This window comes from Vidua chalybeata, chromosome 25, assembly GCF_026979565.1.
Source record: "Vidua chalybeata isolate OUT-0048 chromosome 25, bVidCha1 merged haplotype, whole genome shotgun sequence".
NCBI classification, from domain to species: domain Eukaryota; kingdom Metazoa; phylum Chordata; class Aves; order Passeriformes; family Viduidae; genus Vidua; species Vidua chalybeata.
Window position 1 is genome coordinate 1,486,935 of NC_071554.1, and position 19,477 is coordinate 1,506,411.

Below are 19,477 nucleotides of genomic sequence, written 5' to 3' on the forward strand. Positions count from 1 at the left end.
AGTTTATAAATTCTTAAAATTCAGTTTTTTAAATTCTTAAAATTCAGTTTTTTTAATTTTCATTTCACGTTTTTAAATTCTTACATTTCAATTTTTTAAATTCTTTCACTTCAAGTTTTTACATTCTTAAATTTCAGTTTTATAAATTCTTAAAATTCAGTTTTTTAAATTCTTAAATTTCACATTTATAAATTCTTAAAATTCAGTTTTTTAAATTCTTTCATTTCACGTTTTTAAATTCTTAGATTTCAGTTTTTTAAATTCTTAAATTTCAATTTTCTAAATTCTTTCAATTCACATTTTTAAATTCTTTCATTTCAAGTTTTTCCATTCTTTAATTTCAAGGCTTTAAATTCTTAAATTTCACATTTTGAAATTCTTAAAATTCAGTTTTTTAAATTCTTTCATTTCAAGGTTTTAAATTGTTTAATTTCACGTTTTTAAATTCTTTAATTTCAAGTTTATAAATTCTTAAAATTCATTTTTTTAAATTCTTAAAATTCAGTTTTTTAAATTCTTTCATTTCACGTTTTTCAATTCTTAAATTTCAGGTTTTTACATTCTTAAAATTCAGTTTTTTAAATTCTTAAAATTCAGTTTTTTTAATTCTCTAATTTCACGTTTTTAAATTCTTAGATTTCAGTTTTTTTAATTCTTAAAATTCAGTTTTTTTAATTCTTTAATTTCACGTTTTTAAATTCTTAAATTTCAGTTTTTTGAATTCTTTAATTTCAAGTTTATAAATTCTTAAATTTCAGTTTTATAAATTCTTAAATTTCACGTTTATAAATTCTTAAAATTCAGTTTTTAAAATTCTTTAATTTCAAGTTTTTACATTCTTAAAATTCAAAGTTTTAAATTCTTAAATTTCAGTTTTATAAATTCTTAAAATTCAGTTTTATAAATTCTTAACTTTCAGTTTTTTTACTTCTCTAATATCACGTTTTTAAATTCTCTAATTTCAAGTTTTTCAATTCTTTAATTTCAATTTTTTCGATTCTTTAATTTCACGTTTTTAAATTCTTAAATTTCAGTTTTTTAAATTCTTTAATTTCAGTTTTTAAATTCTTTAATTTCAAGTTTTTAAATTCTTTAATTTCAATTTTTTCAAGTCTTTAATTTCACGTTTTTCAATTCTTAAATTTTAGTTTTTTAAAGTCTTTAATTTCACATTTTTAAATTCTTTAATTCAAGGTTTTCAATTCTTTCATTTCAACTTTTAAATTCTTCCATTTCAAGGTTTTTAAATTCTTTAATTTCACGTTTTTAAATTCTTTAATTTCAAGGTTTTCAATTCTTTCATTTCAAGTTTTTCAATTCTTTAATTTCACGTTTTTAAATTCTTTCATTTCAATGTTTTTAAATTCTTTCATTTCAAGTTTTTGAATTCTTTAATTTCAAGTTTTTAAATTGTTTAATTTCAAGTTTTTTAAATTCTCTAATTTCACGTTTTTAAAGTCTTTAATTCAAGGTTTTCAATTCTTTCATTTCAACTTCTAAATTCTTTCATTTCAAGGTTTATAAATTCTTAACTTTCACCTCCTTAAATTCTTAAATAAAACCCAAAATCATAAAGAAAACTAAAAAAAAAACCTGGTTTTTTTGGTAAAAATAAAGATTTAGTGGAGATGACACCAATCTCACCAACAAACCCAACCCACTCCTGAACACTTCTGATCCCCAATGCTGCCAGTGGGACAAATTTAAATTTAAAAAAATTTCTATTTTATGACTTGTGGGTTGAAAAATGCCCGTCCTGCATCCCTTGGGGCAGTCGGGGCCTCTGTAAACATCCTTGACTGGAAGCTGGAAGGTTCTGGAAGGAGCTTTCAGTCGGATGTTTACAGCAGCAGGCTGCTGCTCTCAGCTCAGCTCCAGGGAATTCTCATCCCTTTTCCCTGCTGGATCAAAACTCGGGGTTCCCCTCAAGGCCCATCTTTGGATAATTCTGCTCCTGCAATAAAAAGGGAAAATTCAAATAATTCTTAAAACAATTTTTTCCTGCTACTTCTGAAGGTTTGCAGTGTGGAGAAATCCGAGTTGCCCCAAAAAAATGGGGAATATCCTGGCTTGGAAGTTTGTCTCTTGGAATTTTTTTATTTCCTTTATTCCACTCTAAATCCTGGCTAGCGTGGAAATTTCTGTCTGCTCTGAGTGTACACAGCAGCATTCCCATTTGGAGCTGGATTTCTCATCCCTTTTCCCTTCACGTTTCCCTGGTGGATCAAAATTCTGGGTTCCCCTCAAGGCCCATCTTTGGATAATTCTGCTCCTGCAATAAAAAGGGAAAATTCAAATAATTCTTAAAACAATTTTTTCTGCTACTTCTGAAGGTTTGCAGTGTGGAGAAATCCAAGTTGTCCCGAAAAAATGGGGAACATCTTGGCTTGGAAGTTTGTCTCTTGGATTTTTTATTTCCTTTATTCCACTCTAAATCCTGGCTAGCATGGAAATTTCTGTCTGCTCTGAGTGCTCCTTGCTCCTGCAATAAGAGAAAATTCAAATAATTCTTAAAACAATTTTTTTCTGCTACTTCTGAAGGTTTGCAGTGTGGAGAAATCCGAGTTGTCCCGAAAAAATGGGGAATATCTTGGCTTGGAAGTTTGTCTCTTGGATTTTTTTATTTCCTTTATTCCACTCTAAATCCTGGCTAGCGTGGAAAATTCTGTCTGCTCTGAGTGCTCCTTGCTCCTGCAATAAGAAGAGAAAATTCAAATAATTCTTAAAACAATTTTTTCCTGCTACTTCTGAAGGTTTGCAGTGTGGAGAAATCCGAGTTGTCCCAAAAAAATGTGGAATTTGGGGAACATTTTGGCTTGGAAGTTTGTCTCTTGGATTTTATTTCCTTTATTCCACTCTAAATCCTGGCTAGCATGGAAATTTCTGTCTGCTCTGAGTGCTCCTTGCTCCTGCAATAAGAAGAGAAAATTCAAATAATTCTTAAAACAATTTTTTCTGCTACTTCTGAAGGTTTGCAGTGTGGAGAAATCCGAGTTGTCCCAAAAAAATGGGGAATATCCTGGCTTGGAAGTTTGTCTCTTGGAATTTTTTTATTTCCTTTATTCCACTCTAAATCCTGGCTAGCGTGGAAATTTCTGTCTGCTCTGAGTGTACACAGCAGCATTCCCATTTGGAGCTGGATTTCTCATCCCTTTTCCCTGCACGTTTCCCTGGTGGATCAAAATTCTGGGTTCCCCTCAAGGCCCATCTTTGGATAATTCTGCTCCTGCAATAAAAAGGGAAAATTCAAATAATTCTTAAAACAATTTTTTTCTGCTACTTCTGAAGGTTTGCAGTGTGGAGAAATCCAAGTTGTCCCGAAAAAATGGGGAATATCTTGGCTTGGAAGTTTGTCTCTTGGATTTTTTTATTTCCTTTATTCCACTCTAAATCCTGGCTAGCGTGGAAAATTCTGTCTGCTCTGAGTGCTCCTTGCTCCTGCAATAAGAAGAGAAAATTCAAATAATTCTTAAAACAATTTTTTCCTGCTACTTCTGAAGGTTTGCAGTGTGGAGAAATCCGAGTTGTCCCAAAAAAATGTGGAATTTGGGGAACATTTTGGCTTGGAAGTTTGTCTCTTGGATTTTATTTCCTTTATTCCACTCTAAATCCTGGCTAGCATGGAAATTTCTGTCTGCTCTGAGTGCTCCTTGCTCCTGCAATAAGAAGAGAAAATCAAAATAATTGTTAAAACTCTTCTTTTCCTGCTACTTCTGAAGGTTTGCAGTGTGGAAAAATCTGAGTTGTCCCAAAAAAATGGGGAACATCTTGGCTTGGAAGTTTGTCTCTTGGATTTTTTTATTTCCTTTATTCCACTCTAAATCCTGGCTAGCGTGGAAATTTCTGTCTGCTCTGAGTGTACTCAGCAGCATTCCCATTTGGAGCTGGATTTCTCATCCCTTTTCCCTTCACGTTTCCCTGGTGGATAAAAATTCTGGGTTCCCCTCAAGGCCCATCTTTGGATAATTCTGCTCCTGCAATAAAAAGGGAAAATTCAAATAATTCTTAAAACAATTTTTTCCTGCTACTTCTGAAGGTTTGCAGTGTGGAGAAATCCGAGTTGTCCCAAAAAAATGGGGAATATCCTGGCTTGGAAGTTTGTCTCTTGGATTTTTTTTTCCTTTATTCCACTCTAAATCCTGGCTAGCGTGGAAATTTCTGTCTGCTCTGAGTGTACTCAGCAGCATTCCCATTTGGAGCTGGATTTCTCATCCCTTTTCCCTGCACGTTTCCCTGGTGGATCAAAATTCTGGGTTCCCCTCAAGGCCCATCTTTGGATAATTCTGCTCCTGCAATAAAAAGGGAAAATTCAAATAATTCTTAAAACAATTTTTCCTGCTACTTCTGAAGGTTTGCAGTGTGGAGAAATCCGAGTTGTCCCAAAAAAATGGGGAATATCCTGGCTTGGAAGTTTGTCTCTTGGAATTTTTTATTTCCTTTATTCCACTCTAAATCCTGGCTAGCATGGAAATTTCTGTCTGCTCTGAGTGTACACAGCAGCATTCCCATTTGGAGCTGGATTTCTCATCCCTTTTCCCTTCACGTTTCCCTGGTGGATCAAAATTCTGGGTTCCCCTCAAGGCCCATCTTTGGATAATTCTGCTCCTGCAATAAAAAGGGAAAATTCAAATAATTCTTAAAACAATTTTTTCTGCTACTTCTGAAGGTTTGCAGTGTGGAAAAATCTGAGTTGTCCCAAAAAAATGGGGAATATCCTGGCTTGGAAGTTTGTCTCTTGGATTTTTTTATTTCCTTTATTCCACTCTAAATCCTGGCTAGCGTGGAAAATTCTGTCTGCTCTGAGTGCTCCTTGCTCCTGCAATAAGAGAAAATTCAAATAATTCTTAAAACAATTTTTTTCTGCTACTTCTGAAGGTTTGCAGTGTGGAGAAATCTGAGTTGTCCCAAAAAAATGGGGAATATCTTGGCTTGGAAGTTTGTCTCTTGGATTTTTTTATTTCCTTTATTCCACTCTAAATCCTGGCTAGCGTGGAAAATTCTGTCTGCTCTGAGTGCTCCTTGCTCCTGCAATAAGAAGAGAAAATTCAAATAATTGTTAAAACTCTTCTTTTCCTGCTACTTCTGAAGGTTTGCAGTGTGGAGAAATCCAATTTGTCCCAAAAAAATAAGGAATATCCTGGCTTGGAAGTTTGTCTCTTGGAATTTTTTCCCCTTATTCCACTTTAAATCCTGGCTAGCATGGAAATTTCTGTCTGCTCTGAGTGTGCACAGCAGCATTCCCATTTGGAGCTGGATTTTGGAGGCTGCTCCTTGATTTTTTGCCTGGAAGTGTCCTGGAGTGACAATGAAGGGAGGGAACAGGGAATCCACACCTCTTCCTTTGGGATGGTGCCCTGAGCTGGGTTTAACTTCCCATCCTGATTTCCAGAAGGTTTAGAAAATAAGGAAAACACTTTTTCTATATCCCAATATCTAGGAGAGTCCATCCTGCTGCTCCTGAGGTTAAAATCAGCATGCCATAAAATAGAAATATCGACGTAAATCCTCATGATTTCTCCCAAACTCGTGGTTTGGTGTTAATTAAAAGACAAAACTGCCCCCACAGCTGCTGTTCTTTAACTTCTTTTACAGTTGGAATAATTGAAATTTCCATTCTGGCATTGGAAATCCTTTTTTTTTTTTTTTCTTGAGGTGCCTCATTCCTGCTCTTTTCTATTTTTAGCAATGCACCATGTTTGGGAGGGGAGAGCATTCCCTGTGTCTTCTCCTTGCTTGATTCACATCAGGACATTGTGATTGTAGAACATCCAAGCTCTGGAATGTGAGGAATTTTCCTGGAGCACTTCAGGAGTGTGTTACAGCACCTGGGGGTAACTGCTGATCCATCCCAGCCAGGAAATCCTGGGGAATTTTGGGTGGAAATGAGGCTGGGCAGATGTTCCTCACCCATCTGTGATCACCAGGAATGCTTTTTCCAGCAGGAAAAGTTGTGTGGAGAACTAAATGCCCCCTAGGAATGTAGGTTAAGGATTTACAGGGAAAATCCTGTGGAAAAGCAGCTGCTTGTTCCTGGATTTTTTTTTTTTTTCCCTACAATCTTTATTTTATCTCTTATTTGACAAGGCAGTGTGGGCTCTTGGAGGAGCTGGGAATGAAATCCTGGTGTTGTGCTGCTCTGGGAACTCCAGCTGTGGCTTGGAAATAAAAGATGGCAAATGCTGGGATAGGAGGGACTGGAAGCAGATTTGGATTTAAAACAGGCAAATGGGATTGAGTCTGGAACAGATGCTCAGAGGAGGTCTCAGTCTTCATTATTTTAGGATTCAGCTGGAATTGGGGATTGGGGCACTCCAGAAATAACCTAAGGACTGGGTTTAGAGCTGCCCCAGCACTTGTGGGTTGCTGGTTCACTGCAGACCTGCCCTGGTGAAAATATATTTTAATTCTTATTACTCCTTCCTTCAGAGGAATGGGAATAACAGGGAGCTGCAGGAGTAGGACATGCTGTGTTTGGTGGTGGTTGTGATGATGTTTGCCCTGAGAGCCAGGCTCAAAGTTGGTCTTTTTTTTTTACAACCAGTTTGAATCTTTGAGATTCTTACTCTGGGAAACCTCCCAGGAGTAACTCCTGAGTTGTTCTGCTCCCCAAAAAAACAGCTTCTAAGCCAACAAACTCCTCACTCCAGCCCGATGCTCACGCAGACATGCTCCTGTTTAATGTGAATTTTCCTTTTCCTGCCCAGCTGGATCAACTGAAGGGGAATCCATGAGCAAGGCTCAGAGAAGCAGGGATTCCAGCAGGCTGTTGGAAGTGGGAATGTCCCATGCTGTAGCACGTGTAAACATCCTACACTCTCAGCTGTGAACTCGAGGTGGCTGGGAGAGGATTGTTTACGCCTTCTGCCATGGAGTGAACGTCTGGGAGCTGCATCTGCCCTCACCCAACTGCTCTGGGGAGCTCAGGAATTCTGATCCTGGAGTATTTACATCCCATAACCCGTGAAAATCCTGGAATATTGTTGATCATGAGGGGCTTTTCTCTCCTGAGATGAAAGAAAGCATCGTTGCTGCTGCCAGGGAGGCAGAGCAGAGCCTCTGGTTCTTCCCACTGCTCAGATATCCCTGCTCCCACAGCAGGGAGTGGTTGTCAGCCTGGAAAAGCTGGATTTAAATAAATAACCCCAGGCACGACAGCGAGCATCAAATCCATGACTTTTATTGACATCAGAGTTCGGTGGAGGGTTGGGAACGCAGCTCAGGAGAGGGGTTGGGTGACAGAGGAGGCTCTGTCTGACATTTCTGTGGGGCAACCTCAGCTCTCCTGGGCCAAATGTGGTTCCTGCTCCTGTTCCTGGGTGGGATCCTTCAGGAAAGTCAGTTTTCCTGGGGCATTTGCAATTGCTCCCGTGCTGGAATTCACCCATGAGGAAGTTCCATGGCTTTCAACTCTGGTGATTCCATTCATTTCCTCCTCCTCACCGTGACTCCACCTCAGCGGCGACTCCACATTACCCACATTTTATTGAGTTCCTGATTTCCACAAGAGCCGAACAAAGGAGCTTTTATCAGCTCACACTGACTTGGTTGAACTGTTCTGAGGGAGGTGTGGAAGCTCCTTTCCCACAGGATGTGTTTGGGGAGGGATGTGTGGCTGTGGGGCGGGCGGGTGCCACGTTCCCATCCCAATTTCCCGGTGTTTCCCTGCAGGAGGAGGTGCGCCAGGCCGTCACCCCGGCCGAGCCCGTGCAGTATTACTTCACCCTGGCCCAGCAGCCAGCAGCAGTGCAGGTGCAGGGCCAGCAGCAGGGCCAGCAGACCACCACGGCCACCACCACCACCATCCAGCCGGGCCAGATCATCATCGCCCAGCCCCAGCAGGGCCAGGTGAGCCAGGCCTGAGGGGCTGAGGGACATCCACAGGGATGGATTGCTCAGGAACATCAATGGAAATCATGGGTTTAACCCATGGGGTGAGTTGGGAGGGAAGGAACTTAAATCTCACCCTGTTCCATGATCGAGGACCTTCCATTGTCCCAAGTTGTTCCAGTCCTTGTCCTGCCTTACCTTGGACATTTCTGTGGGACAACCTCAGCTCTCCCAGGCCAAATGTGGTTCCTGCTTCTGTTCCTGGATGGGATCTTACAGGAAAGTGCCTTCCCCAGGCTCTGAGCTCCATCTGTGATGATTTAATCTGGGTTTAGGACAGGCCTGCCAGCAGGGCCAGGTGAGCCAGGCCTGAGGGGCTGAGGGACATCCACAGGGATGGATTGCTCAGGAACATCAATGGAAATCATGAGTTTAACCCATGGGATGAATTGGGGGAGAAGGAACTGAAATCTCACCCTGTTCCATAATCAGGGACCTTCTGCTGTCCCAAGTTGTTCCAGTCCTTGTCCTGCCTTACCTTGGACATTTCTGTGGGACAACCTCAGCTCTCCTGGGCCAAATGTGGTTCCTGCTTCTGCTCCTGGGTGGGATCCTTCAGGAAAGTGCCTCCCCAGGCTCTGAGCTCCATCTGTGGTGATTTAATCTGGGTTTAGGACAGGCCTGCCAGCAGGGCCAGGTGAGCCAGGCCTGAGGGGCTGAGGGACATCCACAGGGATGGATTGCTCAGGAACATCAATGGAAATCATGAGTTTAACCCATGGGATGAATTGGGGGAGAAGGAACTGAAATCTCACCCTGTTCCATAATCAGGGACCTTCTGCTGTCCCAAGTTGTTCCAGTCCTTGTCCTGCCTTACCTTGGACATTTCTGTGGGACAACCTCAGCTCTCCTGGGCCAAATGTGGTTCCTGCTTCTCTTCCTGGGTGGGATCCTTCAGGAAAGTGCCTCCCCAGGCTCTGAGCTCCATCTCTGGTGATTTAATCTGGGTCTGGGACAGCCCTGCCAGCAGGGCCAGGTGAGCCAGGCCTGAGGGACATCCACAGGGATGGATTGCTCAGGAACATCAATGGAAATCATGGGTTTAACCCATGGGGTGAGTTGGGGGAGAAGGAACTGAAATCTCACCCTTTTCCATGATTGAGAACCTTCTGCTGTCCCAAGTTGTTCCAGTCCTTGTCCTGCCTTACCTTGGACATTTCTGTGGGACAACCTCAGCTCTCCTGGGCCAAATGTGGTTCCTGCTTCTGTTCCTGGGTGGGATCCTTCAGGAAAGTGCCTTCCTTGGGCTCTGAGCTCCATCTGTGGTGATTTAATCTGGGTTTAGGACAGGCCTGCCAGCAGGGCCAGGTGAGCCAGGCCTGAGGGGCTGAGGGAAATCCTTGAGGATAGACTGCTCAGGAACATCAATGAGAGCATGGAAATCATGGGTTTAACCCATGGGATGAGTTGGGAGGAAAGGAACTTAAATCTCACCTTCTTCCATGACTGAGAACTTTCCATTGTCCCAAGTTGTTCCAGTCCTTGTCCTCCCTTATCTTGGACATTTCTGTGGGACAACCTCAGCTCTCCTGGGCCAAATGTGGTTCCTGCTTCTGCTCCTGGGTGGGATCCTTCAGGAAAGTGCCTCCCCAGGCTCTGAGCTCCATCTGTGGTGATTTAATCTGGGTTTAGGACAGGCCTGCCCCAACCCCAGCAGGGCCAGGTGAGCCAGGCCTGAGGGACATCCACAGGGATGGATTGCTCAGGAACATCAATGGAAATCATGAGTTTAACCCATGGGATGAGTTGGGGGAGAAGGAACTGAAATCTCACCCTTTTCCATGATTGAGAACCTTCTGCTGTCCCAAGTTGTTCCAGTCCTTGTCCTGCCTTACCTTGGACATTTCTGTGGGACAACCTCAGCTCTCCTGGGCCAAATGTGGTTCCTGCTTCTGTTCCTGGGTGGGATCCTTCAGGAAAGTGCCTTCCTTGGGCTCTGAGCTCCATCTGTGGTGATTTAATCTGGGTCTGGGACAGGCCTGCCAGCAGGGCCAGGTGAGCCAGGCCTGAGGGGCTGAGGGAAATCCTTGAGGATAGACTGCTCAGGAACATCAATGAGAGCATGGAAATCATGGGTTTAACCCATGGGATGAGTTGGGAGGAAAGGAACTTAAATCTCACCTTCTTCCATGACTGAGAACTTTCCATTGTCCCAAGTTGTTCCAGTCCTTGTCCTCCCTTATCTTGGACATTTCTGTGGGACAACCTCAGCTCTCCTGGGCCAAATGTGGTTCCTGCTTCTGCTCCTGGGTGGGATCCTTCAGGAAAGTGCCTCCCCAGGCTCTGAGCTCCATCTGTGGTGATTTAATCTGGGTTTAGGACAGGCCTGCCCCAACCCCAGCAGGGCCAGGTGAGCCAGGCCTGAGGGACATCCACAGGGATGGATTGCTCAGGAACATCAATGGAAATCATGAGTTTAACCCATGGGATGAGTTGGGGGAGAAGGAACTGAAATCTCACCCTTTTCCATGATTGAGAACCTTCTGCTGTCCCAAGTTGTTCCAGTCCTTGTCCTGCCTTACCTTGGACATTTCTGTGGGACAACCTCAGCTCTCCTGGGCCAAATGTGGTTCCTGCTTCTGTTCCTGGGTGGGATCCTTCAGGAAAGTGCCTTCCTTGGGCTCTGAGCTCCATCTGTGGTGATTTAATCTGGGTCTGGGACAGCCCTGCCAGCAGGGCCAGGTGAGCCAGGCCTGAGGGGCTGAGGGAAATCCTTGAGGATAGACTGCTCAGGAACATCAATGAGAGCATGGAAATCATGGGTTTAACCCATGGGATGAGTTGGGAGGAAAGGAACTTAAATCTCACCTTCTTCCATGACTGAGAACTTTCCATTGTCCCAAGTTGTTCCAGTCCTTGTCCTCCCTTATCTTGGACATTTCTGTGGGACAACCTCAGCTCTCCTGGGCCAAATGTGGTTCCTGCTTCTGTTCCTGGGTGGGATCCTTCAGGAAAGTGCCTCCCCAGGTCTGAGCTCCATCTCTGGTGATTTAATCCCCACAATTCGTGGGTGCAGGACAGGCCTGCCCCAACCCCAGCAAGGATCATTTGGTGTAGGACAGGCTCAGTCCATCCCAATCCTGACATCCCATGGATTTTCCACCTCCTGGATCCTCATCCCTGTTTTTTTTTGTGCAGACCACCCCCGTGACAATGCAGGTGGGAGAGGGGCAGCAGGTCCAGATCGTGCAGGCCCAGCCCCAGGGCCAGAGCCAGCAGGGCCAGAGCGGCACAGGACAAACCATGCAAGTGATGCAGCAAATCATCACCAACACGGGAGAAATCCAGCAAATCCCGGTAAGATTTGGCCAGGAGGAAAGGTGGGAAAGGGAAAAAGTTCCCCTGAGCAAATTTGTGAGCATGAGGCTTGTTTCTGTTTGCTTTGTTAACTGGCAGAGGAAGTTTGGATTGAGTGGTGTGGTTCCTGCACTTAGGAAAACCGACCAAGTGTGACATGAAGGGGGAAATAAATCTTAACTCATTTAGTCCAGACTCGTTGCCCACCCCAAACACCTTCCCCTGAGTGAAATAGTTGTGATTAGGAAGCAATAAATCAAATATTTCCTGGCTAAACCTCAGTTCTTCACCACAGCCTGGTTTGAATAAAAGAGAATTCATTTCTTTTGCCTTTACTTGGTTGTGCCTCTGCAATCTGAAGTCGTGGCCTGGCAGGCTGAGTGGGAAAGTTGCCATCTGGGAGTTATTAATAAACTTCGATGTTAAAAGAAATATTTCTCCAAAATATTTGGAGCTGCTTGGAGGAATGGCTTTGCAGAACCAGGAGGTGCATCCTCACTTTTACATCAGACTTAAAAATGGGATTTTGGGTGCCCAGCATAACCCAAACTTTCTGAAATGTGTCCTAAGTAAACGCAGAGGTGAGAAAAGTCACATCAGCTTAGAATTACAACAAAGCTGTGGCTTTTGGTTTCCAGCTGGAAAACATCACACCTGTTAGAGGAAAAAAAAAATAAAAATCAGCCAGTTCTGTGTTGCAGAACCCAAAGGTCACCCAGGGCCAGACGTTTCACTTGGATTTCAGTTTTGCTGTGAAATTGGAGCTTTCACACAGATTTTGCCTCTCCAGCCTTGCTGAGCTTCCCTCTGCTCGTGGTCAGAGCATCTTGGAAAGGGTTTGGATTGGGGGAGCTGCCAGATTCTTCCAGCTCTTTTCATCTTTTGAGTCTTCAGCTGATTCCTGCTGCCTTCAGGTGTTGATCAGGAAGGAAGAAATTCCCAAATTGTCTTTTTTTTTGTTTTTTTTTTTTACTACAAGGAACCCTTTTTTATCTCCGCATTTTCTTGTCCATTTCTTTTTTTTCCTTCTTTTCCATTTCTTTTTTTTTTTCCTCTTCTTTTCCTTGTGAAAATCTTGTTCCTCAAAGAATTGTGGAAGGAGATCTCCCGTGGAACCTCAGCAAGAACAGAAGAGCTCAGATTTGTCCCAGCTGTCTCCAGAGAATGCTGGAACTACAGAAAGGGGCTTGGACATCTCTTGGGAGAAAGAATTCCTCACAAAGGAGCTGTTCAGGGCCAAAACCTCCTGAAGAAAATCCAGGGGGATCCTTTGGGAAGTGATCCTGTGGTTCTGGACAGACTGGAGGGGTTTTAGGGTCTGGTTTTGACCAAGAATTTCCTTTTTCCTCCCTCTTTCCTGGCATTGCGGGAGAACAGGGAGCTGTGGCTGCTCCTCAGGAGCAGTGTGGAATCTTTTTGGGAATTCCTGGATCCCTGCCAGCTCCAAGACTGCAAACCAGCAATGTGGGATGGAATAATCCCAATTCCCAGCCCCCTTCCAGCAGAGATCCTGTTTGGCTGCAACCAGGAAGATTCTTCTGTTGAAGAACCATGGTTGATGCTGAAGGAGCTTCCAGCAAGCGAAATAAAATAAAACTTGGAGAAAAACTTGGATTTGGGCCCCACAAAATTCCAGTCCTTGCTCTGTTTTGCTTTTCTTATTTTTTTTTCCCTTATTTCCTCTCTTGGCACAGTCAGAGCCATCTTCTGACAGCTCTGTGCACTCTGAGGACCCAGCAAAGAGTCTTGGAGTTGGAAACTCTCTCCTGAAACTGGAAATGCCTCTGGAGTGTTGGGAGCATCTTACTCCTGGTTTTCCACATGTTCCTGCTGCTGTGAACTCTCCCTGTTCCTCTTTATTCCAGTGGAAAAGTGAATTTTTAACAAGGGAAAAACTGGAAGTGAATCCATCAATGAAGTGATAATTGTTTGAATTTTATGTTAAATTTTAATCTTTGTCTTACCCAGAGCTCATTTTGGGCAGGTTCTTTGGAGCTTCCTCTCCTTGCTGGAAGAACTTTCCCCAAATCTCTTCCACCATCATTTAATGATGGAATTAAAACCTAATCCCCCAGCATGGAAAACTTGACCTCCCTGCAGATCTCAGTGCAGAAACCAATTCTTTATTGAAGTTCTGTTGCTCAGGGGGAGTTTTATTTGTTCTTGAAATCATTTTGGAGCTTTCAGACACAAATGAGGGAGTTGGTGGCTTTTGTGGAAATGCCAGGAGCACGTTCCAGGCACTTCTTTCTCAGTCAGCAGGTTTTTAGAGTGTTGTGTGTGTTCTTTCCCCTTCTTAAAAAGAAAAAAACACTCTTTTTTTTTTTGTATAAAATTACCCTCAAAGCTCTGAATCTCAATGTTGTGAAGTTAAATAACAGAAGGAAAACCCAGCAGTGTGACATTTTTATTGCTCCCAGGTGTGTATTAACAGTGTTACCTGTATTTTCTTCGTGTCCCACATTCCCAAGCATCCAACCTCCCAAAACTAAGGGATTTAGGGAATAAATTTGGGGTTGAATCTCTCACATGAAGCACTGACACCAAAAAGCTGAGCTTCTGCCAGGTGGGACTTGACAGGTGTTGGCAGAGAGCTGCCTTCAAAGCCTCCAAAAATATCTTTGGGGTTTGCCATCTCTGCTGGCTTTATTTATGGTGAAAATTCCTTTTTATTCCTTAATTTTTGTGGCAGGATATGATTGATAGGGGTGGAGGATATGCTAGGGGGGTGCAGGGTATGATTTGGTGCTGCCAGCTCCTAACAGTTGATGTGAAATGCTGCCTCAAAGGAGTAAAACTTTAATCCTTGTAACCAAAAATGCTTCCAAATCTCTGAGAAACTGAGCCATTAATATGCTTTAGCTACTAACTGACCCTTCCCAGCCTGGAAAAAAAGGAGGAATGTGGTGCCTCAGGGATATCCTGGAGCTCTGTGCCCTGGGGTTTTGCCTTTAGGGTCCCTTGTGGTGATTCCTGCTGGGAACCCTTCGGAATTCCGTGGAGAAAGCTCCCCCGTAACTCCATCTCCCGTGGTGGAATCGAGCAGGGAATTTTGCTGTGTGTTGAGGGTGCAGAGTGACCTGTTTCATTTTCTTTCCCTGCCCCCTCCACCTGTCTCCAGGTCCAGTTGAATGCTGGCCAGCTGCAGTATATCCGCTTAGCCCAACCCGTGTCAGGCACCCAGGTAGTCCAGGGGCAGATCCAGACGCTTGCAACCAATGCACAGCAGGTATGCACTCCACAGAGCTGCCTCCAAGGCTTCTTCCCTAGCTCCTGAAGCTGCGACTTCCAGGGGATTTCAACCACCTCTTGGGTTAGGATTCCTACTTTTCTTTTCTTCCTGTTTGTCAGAGTTGTTTTTTAAATTTAAAAAAAAAAAAAAAATGAAGGAGCGTAGCGGAAACCTCCTTTAGGTGTCCGTGAGAGGTGCATGCAAAGCTTTTTTGTGTGTGTGTGTGTGTGTGTGTGGCTCTGGGTGAAGCCCCCGCTGCTTCTGAGCTGCTTGCAGGTAACATTTTGGGCTCATCAACCTTCTCTTTCCTTCTCCTTCTTGCCTGGGTGAGGGAGGAGCCGTGCAGGAAAGGCAGAACGTCGGGAGCGGCGTTGAGGCTGAGGGATCCTTCCCGCTGGCCCGGAGGCCACGTTCTCCTCGGGGGAGGCAGAGAGGACATGGTTTGGGGTCTGGAAGGACCTGCTTTGGGGTCTGGAAGGACCTGGTTTGGGGTCTGGAAGGACCTGGTTTTGGGGTCTGGAAGGACCTGCTTTGGGGTCTGGAAGGACATGGTTTTGGGGTCTGGAAGGACCGGACCTGATTTGGGGTCTGGAAGGACCTGGTTTGGGGTCTGGAAGGACCTGGTTTTGGGGTCTGGAAGGACCTGCTTTGGGGTCTGGAAGGACATGGTTTTGGGGTCTGGAAGGACCTGGTTTTGGTCTGGAAGGACCTGGTTTGGGGTCTGGAAGGACATGGTTTTGGGGTCTGGAAGGACATGGTTTTGGGGTCTGGAAGGACCTGATTTGGGGTCTGGAAGGACCTGGTTTTGGGGTCTGGAAGGACCTGGTTTTGGGGTCTGGAAGGACCTGATTTGGGGTCTGGAAGGACCTGGTTTGGGGTCTGGAAGGACATGGTTTTGTTGTCTGGAAGGACCTGGTTTGGGGTCTGGAAGGACATGGTTTTGTTGTCTGGAAGGACCTGGTTTGGGGTCTGGAAGGACCTGGTTTTGGGGTCTGGAAGGACCTGGTTTGGGGTCTGGAAGGACCTGGTTTTGGTCTGGAAGGACCTGCTTTGGGGTCTGGAAGGACATGGTTTGGGGTCTGGAAGGACATGGTTTTGGGGTCTGGAAGGACCTGGTTTTGGGGTCTGGAAGGACCTGGTTTTGGGGTCTGGAAGGACCTGATTTGGGGTCTGGAAGGACATGGTTTTGGGGTCTGGAAGGACCTGGTTTTGGGGTCTGGAAGGACCTGGTTTGGGGTCTGGAAGGACATGGTTTTGGGGTCTGGAAGGACCTGCTTTGCGGTCTGGAAGGACCTGCTTTGGGGTCTGGAAGGACCTGGTTTGGGGTCTGGAAGGACCTGATTTGGGGTCTGTAAGGACCTGGTTTTGGGGTCTGGAAGGACCTGGTTTTGGGGTCTGGAAGGACCTGGTTTGGGGTCTGGAAGGACCTGGTTTTGGGGTCTGGAAGGACCTGATTTGGGGTCTGGAAGGACATGGTTTGGGGTCTGGAAGGACCTGCTTTGGGGTCTGGAAGGACATGGTTTTGGGGTCTGGAAGGACCTGGTTTTGGGGTCTGGAAGGACCTGGTTTGGGGTCTGGAAGGACCTGGTTTGGGGTCTGGAAGGACATGGTTTTGGGGTCTGGAAGGACCTGGTTTTGGGGTCTGGAAGGACCTGGTTTTGGGGTCTGGAAGGACATGGTTTTGGGGTCAGGAAGGACCTGGTTTGGGGTCTGGAAGGACATGGTTTGGGGTCTGGAAGAACATGGTTTTGGGGTCTGGAAGGACCTGATTTGGGGTCTGAAAGGACATGGTTTTGGGGTCTGGAAGGACATGGTTTTGGGGTCTGAAAGGACCTGGTTTGGGGTCTGGAAGGACCTGGTTTTGGGGTCTGGAAGGACCTGATTTGGGGTCTGGAAGGACCTGGTTTGGGGTCTGGAAGGACCTGATTTGCGGTCTGGAAGGACATGGTTTTGGGGTCTGGAAGGACCTGCTTTGGGGTCTGGAAGGACATGGTTTGGGGTCTGGAAGGACCTGCTTTGGGGTCTGGAAGGCGGTGTTTGGTCTGGAGGTGTCCGTGGCTGCCGTTCCTCTCGCGGTTGGGGCGCTGGAAAAGTTGGCTGAGGTTAAGAACCTCTCCCCAGGCAGCAGCAGGATGGTGTTGGTGGGGTTGTGACCCTCTGGGAAGGGCTGGCAGTGATCAGCTGCTCTTATCTCTGTAGATAACGCAGACAGAGGTGCAGCAGGGGCAGCAGCAGTTCAGCCAGTTCACAGATGGACAGGTAAGAGCTGGGGGGCACAAGGGGCACAGGGACTGTCCTAAATCTGCATTTTCCTCCTGCTGAAACACTGCTGGCCTGCAGCAGGATAAGGGAATGTTGTGCCAGTCTAAATTCAGGTGGATTCTTAGTTCTGCTGCCTTTGCTCTGAATTAATCCAGTCGCTGGCACTCCAGATGAAATCCTAAATTCCTAATTCAGGATTAAAGGTTTTAACATCTGGATGTCCCCTAGGTATCATAAATGATGGAGTGGTTTGGGTTGGAAGCACCTTAAAGCTCATCCACTTCCAACCAGCTGAGGGACACCTCCCACTATCCCAGGATGCTCCAAGCCCTGTCCAGCCTGGCTTTGGAACTTCCCAGGGATCCAGGGGCAGCCACAGCTGCTCTGGGAAATCCATGGGCAGAAGGGCCCTGATGTGAGCTTGGGCATCAGGAATTCCCAGAAGGACTTTGGTGGGAATGAGCAGCAGATTTGCTGGCAGCTCGTGGTGGGTTTGGGATTTTTGGGGTTCCTCAGAGGGACCGAATCTGGGGGAGGTTGTGGATGTGGTGAGCACTGACAGAGGTTCCTTTGTCACCTTCTGTGTGTGCAGCAGCTGTACCAGATCCAGCAGGTGACAATGCCTGCAGGCCAGGACATCACCCAGCCCATGTTCATCCAGTCCACCAACCAGAGCTCGGACGCCCAGGCCACGCAGGTGACAGGGGACTGAGCAGGGATCGATCCAAACCCAGCCCTGAGCACCTCTGCCAGACCCACCTGGGCCCAGCAACACACCTGAGAGTGAGCCTGTGCCAGGCTCTGCCACCTCCACCTCGCTCTGCTGGGTACGGGAATATCCAGAATATCCAGAATATCCAGCAGACTCTGCCAAGAATGCAATATTTTTCTTTTCCAAGCCAATCTTTGTGTATCCAGCTGCTTTTCCAAACCCCAAGAGAAGCGATCCAGAGGGATTTGGAGCATCTCATTGAACAAATGTGGGAAATGTTTTTATTTCTAGGAAAATCCTGAGGGTACTGCTCCTGTCAGAGCTCTATTCCTGCTGTTCTGTTTCTATTTTTTTTTTTCCTCTGGATAGAGCTAGGTTTGGTCTTCCCATCTCAGTGGGTTTTAGGGAATTTTTTGGGGGGGGGAGTGTGTGTGGTTTAGATTTTTCCCTCCTGCCTCCTTTTTTTGGAGCATTTGCTGTATGCAGGGAATAGGAGGAGGAGGAGGAATTGAAGTGGAAAAAAAAAAAAGAAAAAAACATTCCTTGTATTATGATTGTATTTTCTAAGAGCAAAAAATCCTTAAATTTGGCCTCTGGATTCCAGAAAAACTGATGGAATCTGGACAAAACCCCAGCCCTGCTGTTACCTGTTGTCCTGGCTTTGGTCCATGCATGTAATATAAGCTTCATAAAAGGAAATAAATTTGCTTTTGTCAGATCCTGTGTGTGCTGTCCGTGAGCTCCAGGGCCAGGAGCAGCCTGAATCCCTGGAAATGTTACACCTGGAGCAGGGAAATCAGCCACAGGATGCCTGGACAAGGGCTTGGCTGAGAGCTCAGGTGACGTGAGGGGTTTGGGGATAAATACATGAAATTTGGCACAGTTGCTCCCCCTTTTTCCTGGCACAGTTTTCCCCCTTATCCCAGGTGTTCCCCTTATCCCAGGTGTCCCCTTACCCTGGCACTAGACCCAGCGGGAAGGGAAGCAAAGCTCTGCCTCAGCCTTTGGCTCTCCTGGGCTTTGTAAATATCCATTTTCCTCATTCCCGAGGTTTTCCCGACCCCCAGATTCCCGGGAGCAGCAGGAGGGAGGGAGGGAGGGATGCAGCTCCCGGAGCATCGCTGGTGTGCAGGGGGCAGAGCTGGGATGTGCCAGGCTGGAGCAGCATCTCCTGGGCTGGGAAAAGATGGAATTGGGGTGGAAAAGGATTTTTCGGGAAAGCTCCGAGCGTGGCATCGGCCACGAGAGGGCCCCCGTGGGAAGGGCTGGAGCGGGATGGGACAGCCGGGATGGGACAACCGGGATGGGACAACCGGGATGGGACAGCCGGGATGGGACAACCGGGATGGGACAACCGGGATGGGACAGATGGGATGGGACAACCGGGATGGGACAACCGGGATGGGACAGCTGGGAAGGGACAGCCGGGATGGGACAGATGGGATGGGACAGCTGGGAAGGGACAACCGGGATGGGACAACCGGGATGGGACAACCGGGATGGGACAACCGGGAAGGGACAACCGGGATGGGACAACCGGGAAGGGACAACCGGGAAAGGACAACCGGGATGGGGACACGGAGGTGCCTCCCCTGGAACTGGGCGCTCAGAGGTCCCTCCTTTCCTTGGAACTTGGAGGTCCCTTTCCCTGAAATTGGGGGCTTGAGGGTCCCTTTCCCTGGAATTGGGGGCTTGAGGGTCCCTTTCCCTAGAATCGGGGGCTCAAATTCCCTAGAATTTGGGGTCTCGGAGGTCCCTTCTCCCAGCAGCTGCATCCCTGTCTCTTTTCCCAAGCTGCCGTGGGAAGGGCTGGAGTGGGATGGGAGAGCCAGCATGGGAGCTAGGAGATCCCTTTCCCTGGAATTTGCGACCTCGGAAATCCCTTTCCCTGGAATTGTGAGCTTGGAAGTCCCTTTTTCTGGGTTTGGGGGCTCGGAGGTCCCTTCTCCCGGCAGCCGCATCCCTGTCCTGCTCTGGGCTGCCACGGGAAGGGTTGGAGCGGAATGGAAGAGCCAGGATGGGGGTTTGGAGATCCCTTTCCCTGGAATCTGGGGCTCAGAGGTCCTTTCCCTGGATTTGGGGTCTTG

The 19,477-nt window shown here is 46.2% G+C and overlaps 1 protein-coding gene and 1 long non-coding RNA gene across 6 annotated transcripts in view; one reads left to right on the forward strand and one right to left on the reverse strand.

Annotated features, from left to right (window-relative positions):
- The window catches only part of NFYC (nuclear transcription factor Y subunit gamma), a 43,837-nt gene extending 25,729 nt beyond the window's left edge, over positions 1 to 18,108 (forward strand). For 2 of the 5 annotated variants that reach the window (XM_053964435.1, XM_053964434.1), the window contains exons 6-10: positions 7,669 to 7,845; positions 11,026 to 11,184; positions 14,306 to 14,413; positions 16,616 to 16,675; positions 17,271 to 18,108. In XM_053964435.1, coding sequence (XP_053820410.1) covers positions 7,669 to 7,845; positions 11,026 to 11,184; positions 14,306 to 14,413; positions 16,616 to 16,675; positions 17,271 to 17,390 — 624 coding nt within the window. In that variant the 3' untranslated portion in view covers positions 17,391 to 18,108. The remainder of the gene's footprint in view (positions 1 to 7,668; positions 7,846 to 11,025; positions 11,185 to 14,305; positions 14,414 to 16,615; positions 16,676 to 17,270) is intronic. The other 3 variants (XM_053964436.1, XM_053964438.1, XM_053964437.1) reach the window with 3 other exon arrangements.
- LOC128799757 (uncharacterized) lies at positions 7,410 to 9,143 on the reverse strand. The gene is made up of 5 exons (XR_008434823.1): positions 9,036 to 9,143; positions 8,705 to 8,815; positions 8,366 to 8,476; positions 8,026 to 8,137; positions 7,410 to 7,491 (listed from the first exon to the last, which is right to left on the reverse strand). It is a non-coding gene; the product is annotated as an uncharacterized LOC128799757 (long non-coding RNA).
- Positions 18,109 to 19,477: the final 1,369 nt, after the last annotated feature.